The sequence below is a fragment of the Cyphellophora attinorum genome (genome assembly GCF_001299255.1).
Source record: "Cyphellophora attinorum strain CBS 131958 chromosome Unknown Contig13, whole genome shotgun sequence".
NCBI classification, from domain to species: Eukaryota; Fungi; Ascomycota; class Eurotiomycetes; order Chaetothyriales; family Cyphellophoraceae; genus Cyphellophora; species Cyphellophora attinorum.
Genome location: NW_017253241.1, coordinates 303,775 through 320,997, shown reverse-complemented (window position 1 = coordinate 320,997; position 17,223 = coordinate 303,775). Strand labels below are relative to the sequence as shown.

Genomic DNA, 17,223 nt, shown 5'->3' with positions numbered 1-17,223 from the left:
ACACAGTAAGCGCGACGACAAGATGGCTGGTACGTTCCCCTACCCAGACCAACACCCATTCGGTGCGAGCAATGCTGACTGTCTGTCTACAGATGAGACGCGCCGCTCTGGTCGCGCCACAAAAGGCCAGCATACGAAAGATCGCGACGTCGACATGAACGAAGCACCCGCTGCCTCCAAGAAAAAGGGCACTGCAAAGAAAGCTTCCAAGAAGAAGGAGGAAGAAGAACCCGAAGAGAAGATCCGCTGCGTCTGCGGCGAGTATGAAGAAGAAACAGACATCCCACGCGCCATGATATGCTGTGACAACTGCGACGTCTGGCAACATAACGACTGTATGGGCTTCGACGAAGAATATGCACCAGATACGTACTACTGCGAAGAGTGCAAACCAGAAAACCACAAGAAGCTGTTGGCCGCTATCAAGAAGGGTCAGAAGCCATGGGAAGCCGCGGCCAAGAAGCGCGCTGCATTGATCGAAGCCGAGGACGCGAAGAAGGGCAAGAAAGGCAAGAAAGGAGGCAGGAAGAGTGCCGCAGCTATGAGCGAGGAGGTTGAGACGCCGGTGGGCACGCCTACGGCAGGCACGAAGAGGAAGGCCGAGGACTCGCCTGCTCCATCTGAGACGAAGGTGAGTGCGACGATGTCGCCTCAAGGACGTGTGCTGACAAACCTTTCTCAGATCAACAACAAGAAAGCTAGAGGCACTCCCACTCCAGCTGCAGAAGCTGCCCCATCTGGAAGAGGTCGAAAAGCAGCACAGTCAACACCCGTACCTGCACCTGCCGCGACAAAAGACCCCAGTGACCTCCCAGCTTCCAGACGGCCCGCCGCAACTGGTCTCGTAAAGCTCTTCATCGATCAGACAAAGTCCGCCGTCAAAGATGGCTTCACGATCCCTAGCAACACCAATGTCACTGCCTACGGCACCAACATCGGCATGGCTGTCGAAGCCGCCCTCCACGACGCCCACGAGACCGATGCCTACAAGGCCCAACTATCAGCCATCTTACTCAACGTCAAGCGCAATAATATCCTCGGTGGCCGCGTCGTTAGAAACGAGGTACGTCCGGACGAGCTTGCGTCCATGCCGCCTGCCGCAATGGCTAGTGAGGAGCAACAGCGCAAAGACGCCGAGATGCAGGCGCAACTCGACAAACAGAGCACTCTGGTCGGTCAAGAGCCCGAAGGCCCGCGTATCCGACGCACCCACAAAGGTGATGAATATGTCGACGACTTGAACAAGAGCTCAGCAGGCGAAGTGAACGCTTCGAAACCACCGCAACCACAACGCCAGACTTCGACTGCTGAGGTTAAGAGCCCCACACATACTGCTCGTCGCCCGCCATCTGTCACAATCCCAAATCGTCGCCCCTCGCAAGATCCACGCCGCCAATCCTCTTCTGGTGCAAACTTTGACATCAGCAACGTATATTCCAATGTCCAGGGCTCTCCGACTGGAGACCAGCGCTTCGGAGAAATAGTACAGCCCTCACGTGAGGCGGCCGGTCCGGGGACGCAAGCCGATGCTGACATCGACAATCTCCTGAAAGATGAGAACGACGATGAACAACGACCGGACACCCCCCCATACTCTCCGCGCTTCTCAGGCGAAGACGAGCACGCTGTCTGGCATGGCCTCATTAACGGCGGCAACGTCGGAAGTTTCAATGCAGCTCTCAAATTCGCCGCTGGTGCTGCAATCGATGCCCCGACACTTCGTCTGACCTGGGAGCAACTGCTACCAGGCACCATCGGCATATCTGGCCGTATCGACCCCAAGAAAGCCGAAGACTACCTCTGCGGCCTCGAGTTCTCCCAAACCTCCGACCTGATCGTCCTGTGGACTGGCGAGCCTAATAACGAGCAAGATGCAGAGAGCTTCAACTACTTCTTCAACTACTTCAAGCGACGCGACCGCTACGGTGTGGGCTCACAACAGCATAATCCTGCTTTGAAGGACATTTACTTCATCCCACTGGAGAAAGATCAGGCGATGCCAACATTCTTCGCGAACCTGCAGACAGATTTCACGCAGAAGGCCGCTGAGAGGATGATCCTGGTGCCACTCGTTATCAAGAACAGCGAACTCCCGCATAACAGAATGAGCACGGCTACCACAGCTGTTGGCGAGAGTCCTGGTCCGATTGGTGGAGCCGTGATGCAGACACCCATCACGCCGAGAGACAGCTTCGCGGGTCCTTTCGACGGAAGCGCAGCCAATGGCGGCAATGGTATGTACGGTGGCACACCTGTCCCAGTCAATGGCGCACAAGGCGTGCGACCGCCTCTGCCGCAACAGCCGCAAGCAGGTCAAGGCTATCCATTCACGACGCAACAACCCCAGTTCGCCGGCATGCCTCCTGGAAGCTATCAAGGCAGTGGTCCGCCTCCTCCAGGTCCTGCGGCCGCTGTTGGTGTCCCTCCTCCTCAGCTGCAACAAACACCATCTCAGGCAGCAGCTCTCAAAATCCTTGGTCCACAGCTAAGTCTCGCGCCTGCGGTACAGCAGCTGTGCATGCAAGCAAAAGATGCTGGCGAGCAGGAGATGATTGTCATCAAGGAGTGTCTCGCAGAGAATCCTGCTGCGCAAGAAAGCTTGGATGTGTTGACTAGGGCACTAACGGAGAAGTGGAGTGCTCAGCGCAGCACTGCTGCTGCTGGTGGCGCTCCGACTGACGCAGGTAAAGATAATGTGCAAGAGGGGCCTAGTGGACAGCAGCCGATGGAGGGCGTTCAGCAGGGTGTCGTTGATGCTGATGGCGGTGCTGCTACGAATGGAGCTGCTGAGCCGGCTACGGCTGCAGTGACGGCTGATGGTACTACCACAGCGCCACCTGCTCCAGGCACGCAGAATTAGTCGTCCTCCGCCACGACCGCAATCACACGACAAGAACAAGTCAACAACGAGCCTCACCCCAGTCGATCAACGGATGGACAACAACCTTGCGGAAATCAAACAATCACCGGTATCCTCGTCCGCCTTCAACTTCTATTTCAACTATTCCTCCTGCAGCAAAGACAAAGCCCGCCCTGGTCTAGAACGCCTAGATTTCAGAACTTGGTTGCACATGACTCCTGAGGACCGGAGTCGGAGGATTACAGCCCTTGCCGATTTCTCAGCAGAGTGGCTTCGCTTGAGGTTGGATGGAGGAGAATGAAAGCCGGATTTGCCCTGGAGCCCGCCCCGACCACGTCCACCACCTCGGCCACCTCGGTCCTCTCTTCCGCCGCGGCCACGACCTCCACGGAACCCGCCGCGACGGGAGTGTACTTTCGTTTCGAGCATCAGGACTATGAGAAGAAACCGGAAAGCAATATGAGCAGCGACTATGGAATTTCAGTGCCATGCATGAAGGCAGGGCATTTCCGTCGTTCATTGTATGTACTCTGTTGTACCAGGGACCAGTCGTTCGAGGGAAGGGGAAGAGTATGTATCATAATTGAAGAATTGCAATGCCCATGAAAATGGATACAAACCCGTCGCAACGATGCAACCTCTTGTGGTTTCAATTGGGACTCTGCTGCAATGCGAGACAGGTGAAAGTGTAAGAATAGATCTTGTCATCCGGTTCAACAGAGCGGCGAGTCGAAGTTTTGTATGGGAAACGCAGCAGAATATCCTGCTGCGCGCGAAGCCCAGAGGTGCAATTAAGGCGACCTTCTGTTCCTGTTCTTGCCTTGTGTAGTTTGTCATCCGGGCTAGCATATGCTACGACCGCAAGACTATAGAAAGAATCATCGGTATACATCGTCGCCGACAACAATGTATGCGCCTTGAGTGCTGAACTCACAGGGACCGGACAATGTCAAACGATATCTCACCATTCGTCCACAAGTTCCGAGCCACCGGCGACGCCTTCTCGAGCAACGCCAGCGGCAAAGTTATCAAACGCAATCGACAACCATTATCATGTCTCCCATGTCGTCAACGCAAGCTGAAGTGCTCGCGACAGCAACCATGTGAAACTTGTGCGAAGCGTGGCGACGAAGCTCTATGCGTGTACGGTAGCAAGTCTACCGGTCAGAGCCACGATGGTGGCAAATCAGATGCACCGAAGGCCAAGGCACAGGATCGGCTACGGCAGCTGGAGCAGCTTGTGATGTCGATGGTGGACTCTTCCGGCCAGAAGTCGGACCCATCTAGCGCGTTGACGCCCGAGTCTGCGTCCAGCGGCGATGTGCAGGGTGTGCTTTCGAGGGACGCCAGCGGCGACACTTCGAAATACGTTGGCTCGACGCACTGGGCAGCTATCTTGGAGAACATACAGGACCTCAAGACAACGCTATCTGTGGACGACTCACCGGAGGAATCTCAAGCCAACCACACGGAGCCCCCAAACCTCGCGGACCGCGACTGCCTCTTCGGCTACTCACAACCCATGGCCTTGCCGCAAATACTAGCTCAATATCTCCCGTCGCGACAGCAGGCAGATCGACTCATGTCCGTCTACTTCAACGCACAGTACATGACTATGCCGCATACTCACACTTACCAGTTCCAAAAACAGTACGAAAAGTTCTGGGAGAACCCATCAGAAGTCAGCCCACATTGGCTGTCTGTGCTGTTTTCAATCTGTTGCATAGGTGCAAGGTTGATGGAAGTCGCAAGAAGTACGGCGGCTTCGCCGAATAACGAAGAAGCCGGAGTGTTCAAGCAATACCTCAATGCATCTGGATACTGCATTCGTTTGGGCGGATTCGAGCCCGCTAGGTGGGTGCTTGAGTCGCTTTCTCTGTATTGCCAGTGTCGGCTACTTCAGTCTACGGATCCTTCGCGGCAGGTTGGGCTCGTTTTTACTGTGCTTGTGCACCTTGCATATCGGATGGCATACCATCGCGACCCGGATATACTGGGGAACTTCTCGCCTTTCGAGGGCGAGATGCGTCGGCGTGTGTGGGCTATGATTCGACAATTCGACCTGATGGCGTCCTTCCAGCTCGGTCTTCCAGCAAACGTCGTACCTGACTCATGGGATACCAAGATGCCCAGAAACCTGCTCGACTCAGACTTTAACGAGGACACCAAAGTGCTTCCTCCTTCTCGTCCCGAATCCGAACCAACCAAGATACTCTACTTCATCGTCAAGTCGCGGCTCATGGGCTGCTTCAGCAAAATCTGCTCACAAGCGATGTTGTTCAAGACGAGTACACAGGCCGAGATCATGCTCTAGACGCCGAATTGCGCGCTACATTCAACACTGTTCCACTCATCCTCCGAGCACGACCCATGTCCCAATCATTCGCCGACCCGCCCTACCTGATCATGGTCCGCATCAATTGCGAGTTTCTCTACCAAAAGAGTCTCATGGTCCTGCACAGAAAATACATGTCCCAAGAGGGCAACGAAACCTCTGAAACATCCACCCGAACGTGTATCGCCGCGGCCATTGCTATCGTACGCTGGTTCGCCGACTTACACGAGGAATTCAAGCCTGGCGGGCAGCTGCATCACGAGCGCTGGATGTTGAGCTCGTTCACGATGAATGACTTCTTGCTTGCGGCAATGATCTTGTGTCTGGCGGTGAGTAAATGGCGAAAGAAAAATCAGAATGCGGGAAGGAACATTAGGGGAGATTGGGAGGCGAAGGAGTGGTTTGATATGTTGGTGCGAAGTCATGATATGTGCGTGGAGGAGGCGGAGAAGGGCAGTAAGGAGGGGAGGAAGGTTGCGGAGGCGTTGAACGTGATGCTTGTTGCGTTGGTGCCGGATGTAAGGTTGAAGTCGTTGGCACGAACTTCACCCAAAAGTCCAGAACGACCAGAGGCCAGCTCACGAGAGGACGCGAGTATGGACTACTCCTACACTGCGTCTAGCCATTCGAACGACGCCGCCGCTTCATCTTCAGCATCAACTTCTTTCTCCAACCCATCTACGGCCCGCCAACAGTCGATCCAGTCCCCACTGTCACAGAACCAGCAACATGTGCAACCTCAACCAGACGCGAACGCCTTCGCATTCAATCCCACAGACGACCCCTTCTACCCCTTCCTCTCACCCACGACCCAGCCCGCAAATATCGACTGGGCAGCACTTGATACATTCTTGGCCCACCCTGGCAACGATATCGCCGCGGTGGCACCAGTCTTGGATACCGGCTTCGGCTCTTTCCACGGCGAATTCGCTGGCTTCCAAGGCGGTCTGAATATGTCTGCCGGCGCGAGTACGACGAATGGCGGCGGCGCAACGACGGATCTTGAGAACGGTCTCAATAATTTGAACTTGCCTTATAGCGGGTACAGATTCGCACAGCAGCAGCAGCCCACGCGGAACCAAGCCGAACAACCCGCCGCCACCAGCACAAGACGCAACATGACCAGCAGCACAACAGCAACCTTCCCCCATCCAGACCTCGCCGCAACCCCAACTGGCGACACACCAACAGCATCAAGCTCAACCTCATTGACCGCCCCACCCAACAACAATCCATCCACAGCAACAAGCACATGGACCTCCCAACCGCTCCCCTACTTCGGCGGCCCCGACGGCTGGGTCGACGGACAATGGCGGCTAGACACGCCCACGGGTATGGAGTTCGCCAAAGCTGAGATGCGGCGGAAGACTAGAGAGGAGGCGTGGGAGGCCGCGCAGGGCCCCGCTGGACCAAAAGGGGAAAGGACGCATCAGGTGGCGGAGATAGAGAAGGATGGATGGGAATGAATGAAGATGGCACGAGGCCTGATGGGGTCTGGATTACTGGTGAGCGATGACGCGGTACTGTACAAAGGTTCAGTGCATTTGAAGGACGGCATGATACAATACTGTGTATAAGCATGGGTCAACATTGCACCAAAACCCGCGAACGAGATGTCGCGATACCGTGAAGACTGCGATTATTGTTCAGAGCGCTCAAATTCGCCAGCTGTTTCGTCGGCACCGCAAAGACCAGGCGAGCAGCTACCTCAAGGCAGTGGCACTGGATTGGAGTGCATGCAGGCCCCCCCGATTGCCGTCCATTACAAGCAGGCCCTTATACAGACCGGGTGACAAGAAGTTTGTGAAGCCGGTTGACCAGGTCTGTGCTTGTCAATGGAGGGAAATCGCGATGGATATAGAAGTCGCGGTGAGGAGAAGGCGCGACGGAGAGACGATTTGTCAGAGGGAAGTCACGATGGAGAGAAAGTATGATGGAGGGAAGCTGCGAAAGAGAGAAGGCACGATGGCAGAAAGGGAAGGTGTGTCAGGGAAGGTGCGAAGGTCTTTCCCAAGCCGGATGACAAAGAGTCACTGCTCAAGCCGGATGACAAGAGGTCTCTGCACGCCGGCTGACATAAAGTCCATCCCCAACCCGGATGACAGCAATGCATCGTTCCTGCCTCGTCGCTGCTCCCGCCTTAGGGAAAGCTCAAAGGCGACATAGGAACGGTTCTGCGATGGATTATGCTGCCAGCCACTTCCTCTGACAGAGAACTTAGCAAAAAAAAAGCGGTCGGTCCGAAGCGCGCAAAAGGACATCGCGTCGGTCAGGCTGCACATATATTCAAAGTGGCGAAATCAGGTCCGGCGCAGACTAGAATCAAGACCACGCAACAGAATGTATGGTCACTGTGCAAGATGAGGCAGGACAAGCGCGGAACATCTCCTTGATCATTCATTCTCCTTCGTGGCGGGGACACATGGTCAGCCTAGGAGTCATATTGGAACTCGATACAACAAGGACCAGAAGGAGGACTGCAGTGAGTAGCCATGTCGAAGACCCGGAGCAGGCGGCCCGTCATGCGTCGATGAGCCACAGACTCTTCTTTGATTATCACTACAATGTTCCAAAAAAAATCTCTTGCTCGGTATCCTCCCACTGAAACGCCTTCGCTGTGAAGCAGAGTCCGGTGGTAGTATAGTGTACACACAACAAAAGCTTGCCTCCTCGAACCACACCTTGGCTGCGCATCGGGGCGTCAGCTTCGAGTTTTGCGCCTGTTGCTTGCCGTTTCTCTCCTTGATTCGATATTGAGATACATCTTTCACTGTAGGGTCAGGTGAGGACGAATGCTACCCTTCAGCAGTGCCCTCTTCTCTTGTCCTACAGGACTGACAAGAACCCATATAAATGTCTTGCTGGCTCGTTGATTTCAGGGCATGTGGACAGGATCGGCCCTGTCGTGACACTGATAAACTCTAGGCTTGTCTGCCAGCACCACATTTGTAAGCGAGAGTCCTGCTTTCTCGCACCGCCACATAGTCGAAAGCAGAAAGGCAGACTGGAATGGACTGGACGGAACAGGATGGCACCGCGACAAGAGGGACTCGAAGGGGTGCTCAATCGACGCCTGCGTACAAGTCCACGACGATGTTGATGCCCGCGACCAGAATCTCCGCGGCGATCAATATGATGACTAGAAGGCGAAGAAGCACGCTGTCAGTATATGCTCAAGATCACACGGTCGGAAGATACGACGATGGCAGATACTTACCAATCCACTCCAAAACCTCGCCATGCCTCCGACTGCCCTGCTCTCTCAGGACCGCAAGCAGATCTGCTCATCACTGTATCAGCCATGTTCTTACCAACCAAGGACCTCTCAACGCGCGACTTACCAGCGATAACATCCAACCTCTCCGTCAACAACCCGACCCTCTGCTCAATCTCCAAATAGCTCCTAACCGCCGCATACACCGGCTCCAGATGCGGCTCCGCCCACATCAGCTCGGGACTGTCCAACACGCTCCCCTGCAGATGTATATTAATTCGCAACACAAACAACTCCCCAATCTGCATATTCAACTGCCGCCGCGTCAAATTCACACTTCCCGTTTGCGCAATCACCGCAGGAAGCGGACTGGTGGTCTCGATCGTCTCCGAGACTAGATCCTCGAACAAGGATGTTTTCACGGATTGCGAGAGCGCATGGCTGATAGCGAGTTTCGTCATGTGCCCACGCGGATCGCGGAGGGAGATGAAGTCGTTGTAGATCCGAGCTTGGTACTCTTGGGTGTAGTAGAAGTTGAAATTCTCCGTCTGCACGCTTTCCTGGGGTAGAGGGGCTTCGGAGAATTTGGACATGTCGTTCAGGAAGCGCTGTTCTTGGGTTGGGGTCATGCCCCAAATGACGACGGTGCCGTAGTCGAAGATGAAGATTTCGGGAGTGTGCACGTCGGTGTTGATCGCGGCGTCGGGATGGCCAGTGTGGGTCTCGGAGAGGTGTAGGTGTTGAATTTCTGATGGGGAGATGGCCTCGGGCATGACGGCTATGTCGCCTGAGTCACCTACGTCGCCGACTATAGGCGGACCCATCTCGTTGTGCAAGTCGATCAGGTCGGCGCGGTTCTGGGCCTGGTTGTCGTCGACTTCGACGGCAGAATCGGAGTAGCGTCGCTCTCCGGCTTTCAGGCGTGGGGATTGGCGCATTACTTGGGCTAGTCGTTCTTGGACGGGGCTGGAGCGGCGTTGCTCTTCAGGACTTCGACTTCGCTCGGTGCGGCTGGCCGAGGCTTTCTTGAGGTGATCGTAGTCGTAGGGGCTGTAGAGGCATTCGTCGAAGAGTTTGGGGTTCGCGCCACGTGTGCGATTTCGTGATTTCATGAATTTCATTATGCCTTCTAACCTGTACCCCTGGGCTACGCAGTAGGCTGTAACTCGGGGCAGTCGCTCGCGGTCTGCCTTCCCAAGTCTTGCGGCGTCTCTTCTCGCGGTGGGATCCTTGATGCGAGTGAACTGCGAGTATACGTCTCGCCCAGACTCTTCATCAACATCGTCTTCAGCCACATCAGGATTCGGCAAGATCTTGAGCTTCTCGACGGTTTTGGTGGTCCTTTGTGCTCCCGTCCTGGGTGCGTTGGGCGCTAAAGTCTGTGTGGTTGGCAATGGTGCTCCATGACTGTTCCGTCTTCGAAGTTTCGAATTAAATGAGCTGAGCAGCGGCTCTCTCGACCGAGCCGTCACATTTGTGAGGGCGGAGGAAGGCTTTGCATCGGCCTCAGCGAAGTCGTTGCATTTGCGCCAGATTGTGTCTGGACGGAAGTGAGGGGATTGAAGGTGACGGTCCGCTGCGGCCGAGGCATGGCCCCAGGTGCTGGTCTTGCAGTGTCTTGACGGGACAAGCGGCCAGGTGACGCATTGTGTTGTGGCAGCAGCGGCGATGACTCGCTGTGTGCATTCGCCATAATGGGCGATGGGCCTACGAACGGCTCGAAATTACTGATGAAGACGTGAGTGTGAATACGGATTAGAGATCGACATCTGGGATATGCCAATCCGTGGCATAATTGTTTAGCTACCGATGACGCTGCATCATCTCCACACATGCTTTTCGAGAATAGCGGATATAAAATCCGGGCTGTGCATGAACCGCAACTCCATCAGATGTCAAAAGGCTTTGAGCGTCGGAGGCTTCCCAAGCCACCTCTGAGCTGTCACAGGACAAGTTTGTGTCACGCTGATGTCAAGGATTGCAGAGACATGGGCGACGAGGCTCTCATCGTCACGACAAGAATGACTCAAGAATAGCCGCGACTGAAGTGACAGGCCGTTTCTGCCAAAAAGACAGCCAGGGCGGCTTTCAGACAGATTTTCGTGTCACATCGGATGTTCTCACGCTCGAATTCCATCACAATAGCAAATGAGAAGAACAGAACAAGAAAAGCAGTTCAGATGATTGATTTCGCGCTCCAGCTTCGCGCTGGACGCGCATCAGAAAACGAAGACTATGCAAACGTGCTTTCGCTTCCTCTCTTATCCTAACGCCATTGTTGCGCCGAAGAACTGGAAACGAAAAAGCTGGAGCAGAAAATCAGCACAGAAAACGCGAAAACGTGAGCAGAAATCATACCTCGAAGAAATTGGAGCAATTGCTCACAAAATCACACATTTCTTACTGCTCTTCTTTGGGGGCGGCTCGAGAGCGGCGACGATGGCCTCGTCGAACACGTCCTTGAGCTTGTATTGGGTCAAAGCGGAGCACTCGACATATTTGACCTATGGAGCGTTAGTAATGGCTCAGGCAGAAACGCGAACAGAAAACATCCGCATTTGAATACGAAAATCGTGAAAATCCGCCCAGGGCGGCCTCTGACATGAAAATTTTGACATGAAAGCAAACGGGAAAAATCACTTACAGCACCCAACTCCTTAGCCATGCGCTCACCATCCTCCTTCTTAACCGGAGCCATCTTCTGCTTGGACAGCTTCTCACGCACAGAGGGATCATCGCGCAAATCGGTCTGAGTACCCACGATCAAGCACGGAACGCCAGGGCAGTGGTGGTGAACCTCCGGAAACCATTTCTCGCGGACGTTCTCGAATGAGGCGGGTGATGTGACAGAGAAGCAGACGAGGAAGACATCGGTCTGCGGATATGAGAGAGGTCGGAGTCTGTCGTAGTCTTCTTGTCCGGCTGTGTCGAAGAGACCGAGAGTGTAGGCTCATCACCGATCCTGGTAAAGTTAGGCGCGAATTGCGAAAGTCGGATTTCTTGCTACTTACATGACGGTTACCGCATAATTGTCGAAGACGGTTGGGACATACTCGCTTGGAAATTTGTTGGTGGTGTATGAGATGAGGAGACATGTCTTTCCAACAGCACCATCGCCTACCACGACGCACCTACAGGTCCGTTAGTGAAAATCACACGGGCTGGATCCGGGACAAACTGACTTGATTGTAGCAACCACCATTTCTTCTGACTCTGTACCCTGATAGGCTTGATTGTAGCTGCGAACACCTGTGCCTTGCTGTGGATAGGGAGTTCTGACGCGAGGAAACACCATGTTAGCGGCTGTTCTTGGACTGTTCTTGTAGGTTGTGGTTTACTCAAAGGTTCAGTAGTTTAACGGTGCGCGGAGAGAAAGATTTGGGGGGTCTGAAAGAGAACATGATGCTGCCAGCCTCCTCCTTGTTGACAAACGCGTTAATTAACCTCTTCACTTGCTGCCAGGCAACAAGTCAGGCGTTTGATATCACATGGCTGCCTTCTCGTGATCCCTTCTCGCCACCGTAGAGCAGTGAACTACCAACTTTCGACATTGCGGCATATGAAGGTCTCCAGACATTCGTGCACTTACATGAATCAAGTATAAATCTGGTAGGTGGGCGGAGGAATGGCGGAGATCGAGGGTATTTGCACCAGTCCACAGTCGATTTCTGGCGGATTTGAATATACAACGGTGCGGTCACTGGTAATGTCGCAAGATTCGCTCAGGAAGCAGTGGTGTCAGGCAACGTCCACGTTCAAAGAATAGGCAGTTCCAGCGCCAGATCTGTATCGGACTACCCCTCGGTTAGCCCTTATCGCCACGCGCTTTTACACCACCACAGCAGTCCCGCCAGGACGACTTACAAGCCCAGGTGCAGAAGAAACGAATGTAAGGTATGGTATTGCAATTCCGACGAGAGGTTCTCTGAACACGAACGATCTACGCTGCAAAAATCGGTCGGCAGTTGGAAACGTCAAGCGCGACTCCGTCTCCGTGGATTGGGGTCGATCGGCGGAATAGGCAGAGTTATCCAAACAGAGAATGATGGTAAGTCTATCGAAGACAGAGGTCAAGAAAGATAAAGCATTTACCGGAAATGTCGAGAGATCGAGGGACGCGTATCTGAACAGCACCAAGAGTAATCAGCGCGAGACTCAGAGGAAGGAGAGCAGGTCGTCTGCCCATCGTTTTCAAAAGGCGGCGACTTTGCCAGTAGCGCCGCAGGAAGCGCGGTGTGTGGTGGGTTCAGAGTTGAGTTGGGCCGTGGGCAGTCTTCCCTCGGACCCTCACTCACCTTCTCCTTTCCTCAGCCACAGCCTTGAAACGAGCCGTACAAGCCACAATCATCACATTTCGTGATGCGTTGATTTGCGCGTCTTCTCTTCTGACACTTAGCAGCGTGCTGTTGCTCACCTCTTCGTCGTGGACAACGCTCTGAGTGACCGTTGGACTGTCAATCAACCAGCGCAGGTTGTCCCCCACGCTCGCTTGCTTCTTTATTCCTTCTCGAAGCCTGAAGCGATCACATATCGAAACACAGAAACTGGCACCGTGCTAAGCAGCAAGCTAGTGCGGCATGTGGGAGATCCCCCCGGTCCCAATCTGAGAGATGATACTCTTCCATCACGTCCGTTCTCCGAAGCTCTGCCTTCAGACAGTCGCTTTCGCATAGAGCACAACTTGGAAGACTCATCTGCGGCGCAGCGTCGGACCACGACAACCCAGACGTGGCGGCAGCGGCTGCATCGCTCGCTGTGGTCGCAGTCAGCATGCAATGTTGACATTCGGGGCACGCCCAGAATGTCCCGTGTACTAGTCGCGTCTAGCATCCAGGCATCTTACAGGCCCCTCTTCCCGGAAGAACAGCCCATGCCATGCCAAGTTTGTTCGCGCGTGGCTCCGTGAGTTAAGGCATATTGACGTGCCACGGCGGTCTGGTCCGCTGCCCGCGTTGCTCAGTAGGGAAGGTGACAGAAGGTTCGACAACATGGGTACGACTGCGAAGAAGCCTTTAGCTTGTAACATGATAACGTCCTCTGACACTGGTGGGTGCTGTCTTGACCTCATTCCGTAAGCAATCTTTCTGTGTTGAATCTGAATGGGAGCGGTGTCTTGATGCCTGGGTACTTGTGGAAGGAATGGACGGTCTTCGGGGAGCCGTACGGGGCGCTCTCACAGTTTTGCTGGAAGTCGTCGTACCCTGTACCGACAGCTAGGGTGGTGCAGAGACGGAAGAGCTAGACTGTGTGGTGGTGTCAGTCCTGCGGGCCATTGATGATATCGCAGCAGCAGCAAAGCGTGAAACGAGTGAGTGTCAACGACCGACATGAAGTGTCACTGAGTAGGTGGTCGGGACGAGCTTGACATTTAAAGACATTGTCAGATCGCGCCTGCCTGCCAGCGTTGATGCGAAGAACTTGTACGGCAGGCGCAACAGCAACTCAGAAAGCAGATGTTGGTGGGATTGATGTTTATTCCTGCCTAAGTGATGGCTCTGTGCCATTATTACTAATTGATGCTCCGTCTCTTGAAACGGGCTCGACAGGTCAAGCAGGCCCAATCTTTCGGTTCTTGCCAATCGTTCCTTCTCTCTCGGACGTACCCAATCCTCACATTACGCGTACTACCTATATACATAGCCCACCTCAATGACCTTGTTGATAACACACGGACTTGCAGTCCATGCTGCGAGTCCAGAAATGCGCATGTGACATGATCTTTTCGAAACATTTTCCTGTTGATCGGAAACCCATAACACCATTGAACAAAAGAATTGGACAAGTCGATTGGAGCTCACTTCGCACCAATCTCCTCCTCTGCCCATCCAGAAAGGCCACCCCGATCGCTTGTAAGACCCAGACCGTTGAAGCCGCTGGTACCAAAGCCAGTGCCGAAAGCTGACCCGAAGCCCGAGAAGCTACCCTGAGGTGCGTGACCGCCAAATGGTCTCGAAGAAGACGTTGTCTGTGACGAGGGACCAAAAATTTCCTGTGAGAACGCCGGCAGCGACACAGCTCGCGAATGTGCGCTGCGACTAGCACCGAGTCCACTGTTTGTTGGGGCAAGAAGTCCACCGACTGTGGTTGAAGCTCCGTTTGTCATGCTAGAGCCCGTACTATACAATCCAGCGAGAGAGCTCTGGTGTCGAGCGTGGCTTGTCATTGGAGGCGGCTCGAGGCTTACATGACCATTCGACGTCTCGCCGCCATACAGCGAGGCCTGTTGATTAGCCAAAGCCTGGTTCTGCTGGTGTTGAAGAGCGGCGAATGTCAAGCTGTCATCTTGCATATCCTGTTCGGCCTGAGCTTGTTGCTGTGACATTTGATGCAGGTACATAGTCAGTGGGTTCGACTGACCACCGTTCAACAGATTCGTTGCCGGTGCAGGCTGACTTTGTTGACGATGTGGTTGCTGGAAAGCTCGTGGTGCCGTAGGAATAGTGGGTCTGGTCGGACTTGATCCTGTCTGAGACAAGCCATTCTCGAAACCATTCATCGGTGGAGGCGAAGAGGACATGTCCAAGCCTGCCTGCATGCGCGGCTGAGCATTGACGTTGTTGATGTTCTGTCGAGGCGGATTGCCACATCTGTCTTTGCCGAAGTTGATCTTGAATCGCTTGTATTCCTCACGACCTCGCATGCCTTCGATGGCCTTGATAGCGTTGGCAATATTCGTGAAGTTGACAAAGGCACAGCTCTTTTCTCGCAGGGTATTAACGAGCTCGATCTCACCATACTCCGAGAAGTCTTGTCGCAGCCGTTCCTCACTCCAGCTCTCGTCGAGGTTACCGATGTATACATTACGTGATGCACCGCCACTGACGGCGAGTGCTATAGCCGGCGGCAGAGCTCCAGAATGCTTGCCCCAACCGATCTTCAGGCGTCTGTTGTGAATCATCAGCCTTGCAGATTGCTCAGAGCATAGAAGGATGCCGCGGAGGTCGGGTCAATGAATGTGACGAAGCAGATGTGCTTGTCCGGGATGTATCGAATGTGGTGCAGTAACCCACCGCGGACGACATTGCAGATTTCTTCAATCGTTGTCTCAGGGTGGATGTTGCCGAGATAGATCGTGCGGTTTCCAAGATTGTTGACGCCGCCAGCGGTAGTGGCAACCGCTGCAGCAGCAACAGACTGCTGTGCTAGGGCATTTGAGATGAGATCTCTGTCGGCACCGTTGAGGACATGGGCATAGCCGGGCGCAATGCTAGATATTGTGCTGCATTCTGTTGCTGTGTCTTCGACACGTATGCACACCGATCCTTGCCATAGTAGACACGTCTGGGAGCCTGCCATTTTGGGTCCTGCGGCAATTGGGCAACTGCCTTGATAGCATTGGAAACTGACAGGAAGTGAACGAAGCCAATATTCTTCTCGCGGACCATCTTGATGGTGTCGATGGGCCCGAACTTGCTGAGGTCATCTCTGATTTCTTGCTCGGTGATGTCGTCAGGGAGGTTGCCGACGTATACGTTTCGAGAGGCGCCAGATTGTTGTACAGCTAGCTGGACGGAACTAGGGACTTGCGACGGCTTGCCCCATCCGATCTTGATATCTTGACCCTTGATGCTGAGCTTCTTAAGAATGGCATCAGAATGAAAGTGTGTAGCCGAGCTGCTGTCCAGGAAGGAGATGAAAGCACAATTCTTGTCCAGCAACATACGGACCGACTCAATCGGGCCACTTCTGACATGGCTGAGCAGTTCCTCAGCGGTGGTGTCACCTGGAACATTGCCAAGGTAGACTGTACGGCTCGTGCTTGACATCATGCTGGCGGATTGCATCATGGTCGGATAGCTGCCAAAAGCGGCACCTCCAAGACCAGAGAAGCCAGTTGGCGACTGTGGCGAGAACGGATCAGGAGACATGAGTCCTTGGTACATTGTGGGAGACATTGACGGGGCCTGGCCCTGGGTCGGGCTTGACATTTGCCCATTCTGTTGATACTGATGTTGATGTAGACCATTTGTTTCGGCAGAGAATCGACTCGTAGTCTGGAACTGAGGTGATTGGAAAGCTCCTGGAGAGCCAGGTTGGAAGGGCGATCCAAGCAGCAACTGTGATGGCAGCAGTGGTGTGAAGTTGGACATATCGAAGGCCGTGCCCGGTGTCTGCTCGCCAGCGTTCAAATGTTCTTTATTCGCCGTGTTGATGGCAGGAATTGCACCCTTGCGCATGTTTCGATCTCCAAAGCCACCATACCCATGCACGTTGCCATTGAAGGCTGCTTGGGAGAAGCCACCAGTATTACCGTTCATCATCTTGCTCACGCCAAATTTGCTCAGAGGAGAGTATGTATCCTGGGTCTGTAACGATTGAAGACGAGGAGCTCGGACGGAGTCCTCTTGAGGTATAATTACAGCCACGTTGGCGAGGTGGTCCGGCTGGGAGGATGCCGGACGATTCGACAGAGTATGAATACAATGGCCGCTTCAGCAGCACGAAGGCGGAAGACGAATGATACGCTGAGTTGACTCGGAGGTACTCTCGACGATCGCAATGGGTAAAGGATGCCTCGAAGAAATGGCTTTGATATTGGATACACAAAGAAGGTCGAACCTGTGTCAAAGGACGTATAGCTGTTAATGATGAAGCGAAAGTGAGCAAAGAATGTATGACAATGATAGAAGAGAGAAGGAGAAGGTGGGAAACACGACGATGAAGCCGTTGGATGTGGCTAGGAGAATAATGAAAGCGCGAAGGGGAGCGTGGTCGCTTTGGGACCTTCATCTTAGCGGAGTTGGATTGCTCGTAATTACTATTGGTCAGCCGAGATTAAGTCAGAAATGCAGTCCGAGTGCCATGGGCCAATTC

The 17,223-nt window shown here is 54.0% G+C and overlaps 5 protein-coding genes across 5 annotated transcripts; 3 read left to right on the top strand and 2 right to left on the bottom strand.

Moving 5' to 3' along the window:
• Positions 1-22: 22 nt before the first annotated feature.
• On the top strand, positions 23-2,860 carry AB675_11361 (Transcription factor bye1; the record flags this gene model as incomplete). The annotated part of the gene is made up of 2 exons (XM_018140200.1): positions 23-631; positions 683-2,860. The coding sequence occupies 2 exons, from the start codon at positions 23-25 to the stop codon at positions 2,858-2,860; spliced, it is 2,787 nt and encodes a 928-aa protein (XP_018000054.1).
• Positions 2,861-3,806: 946 nt separating this feature from the next.
• AB675_11360 (putative transcriptional regulatory protein) lies at positions 3,807-5,174 on the top strand (the record flags this gene model as incomplete). The annotated part of the gene is made up of 1 exon (XM_018140199.1): positions 3,807-5,174. The coding sequence occupies one exon, from the start codon at positions 3,807-3,809 to the stop codon at positions 5,172-5,174; it is 1,368 nt and encodes a 455-aa protein (XP_018000143.1).
• Positions 5,175-5,230: 56 nt separating this feature from the next.
• On the top strand, positions 5,231-6,661 carry AB675_11359 (uncharacterized protein; the record flags this gene model as incomplete). Its single annotated transcript, XM_018140197.1, has 1 exon — positions 5,231-6,661. One exon carries the CDS (start codon positions 5,231-5,233, stop codon positions 6,659-6,661), a length of 1,431 nt encoding a protein of 476 aa, XP_018000067.1.
• Positions 6,662-8,257: 1,596 nt separating this feature from the next.
• On the bottom strand, positions 8,258-11,704 carry AB675_11358 (Sporulation protein RMD1; the record flags this gene model as incomplete). Its single annotated transcript, XM_018140196.1, has 8 exons — positions 8,258-8,334; positions 8,413-8,475; positions 8,537-9,949; positions 10,814-10,913; positions 11,054-11,284; positions 11,347-11,371; positions 11,421-11,540; positions 11,592-11,704. 8 exons carry the CDS (start codon positions 11,702-11,704, stop codon positions 8,258-8,260), a joined length of 2,142 nt encoding a protein of 713 aa, XP_018000117.1.
• Positions 11,705-14,203: 2,499 nt separating this feature from the next.
• On the bottom strand, positions 14,204-16,670 carry AB675_11357 (Negative regulator of differentiation 1; the record flags this gene model as incomplete). The annotated part of the gene is made up of 3 exons (XM_018140195.1): positions 14,204-15,293; positions 15,416-15,616; positions 15,667-16,670. The coding sequence occupies 3 exons, from the start codon at positions 16,668-16,670 to the stop codon at positions 14,204-14,206; spliced, it is 2,295 nt and encodes a 764-aa protein (XP_018000151.1).
• Positions 16,671-17,223: the final 553 nt, after the last annotated feature.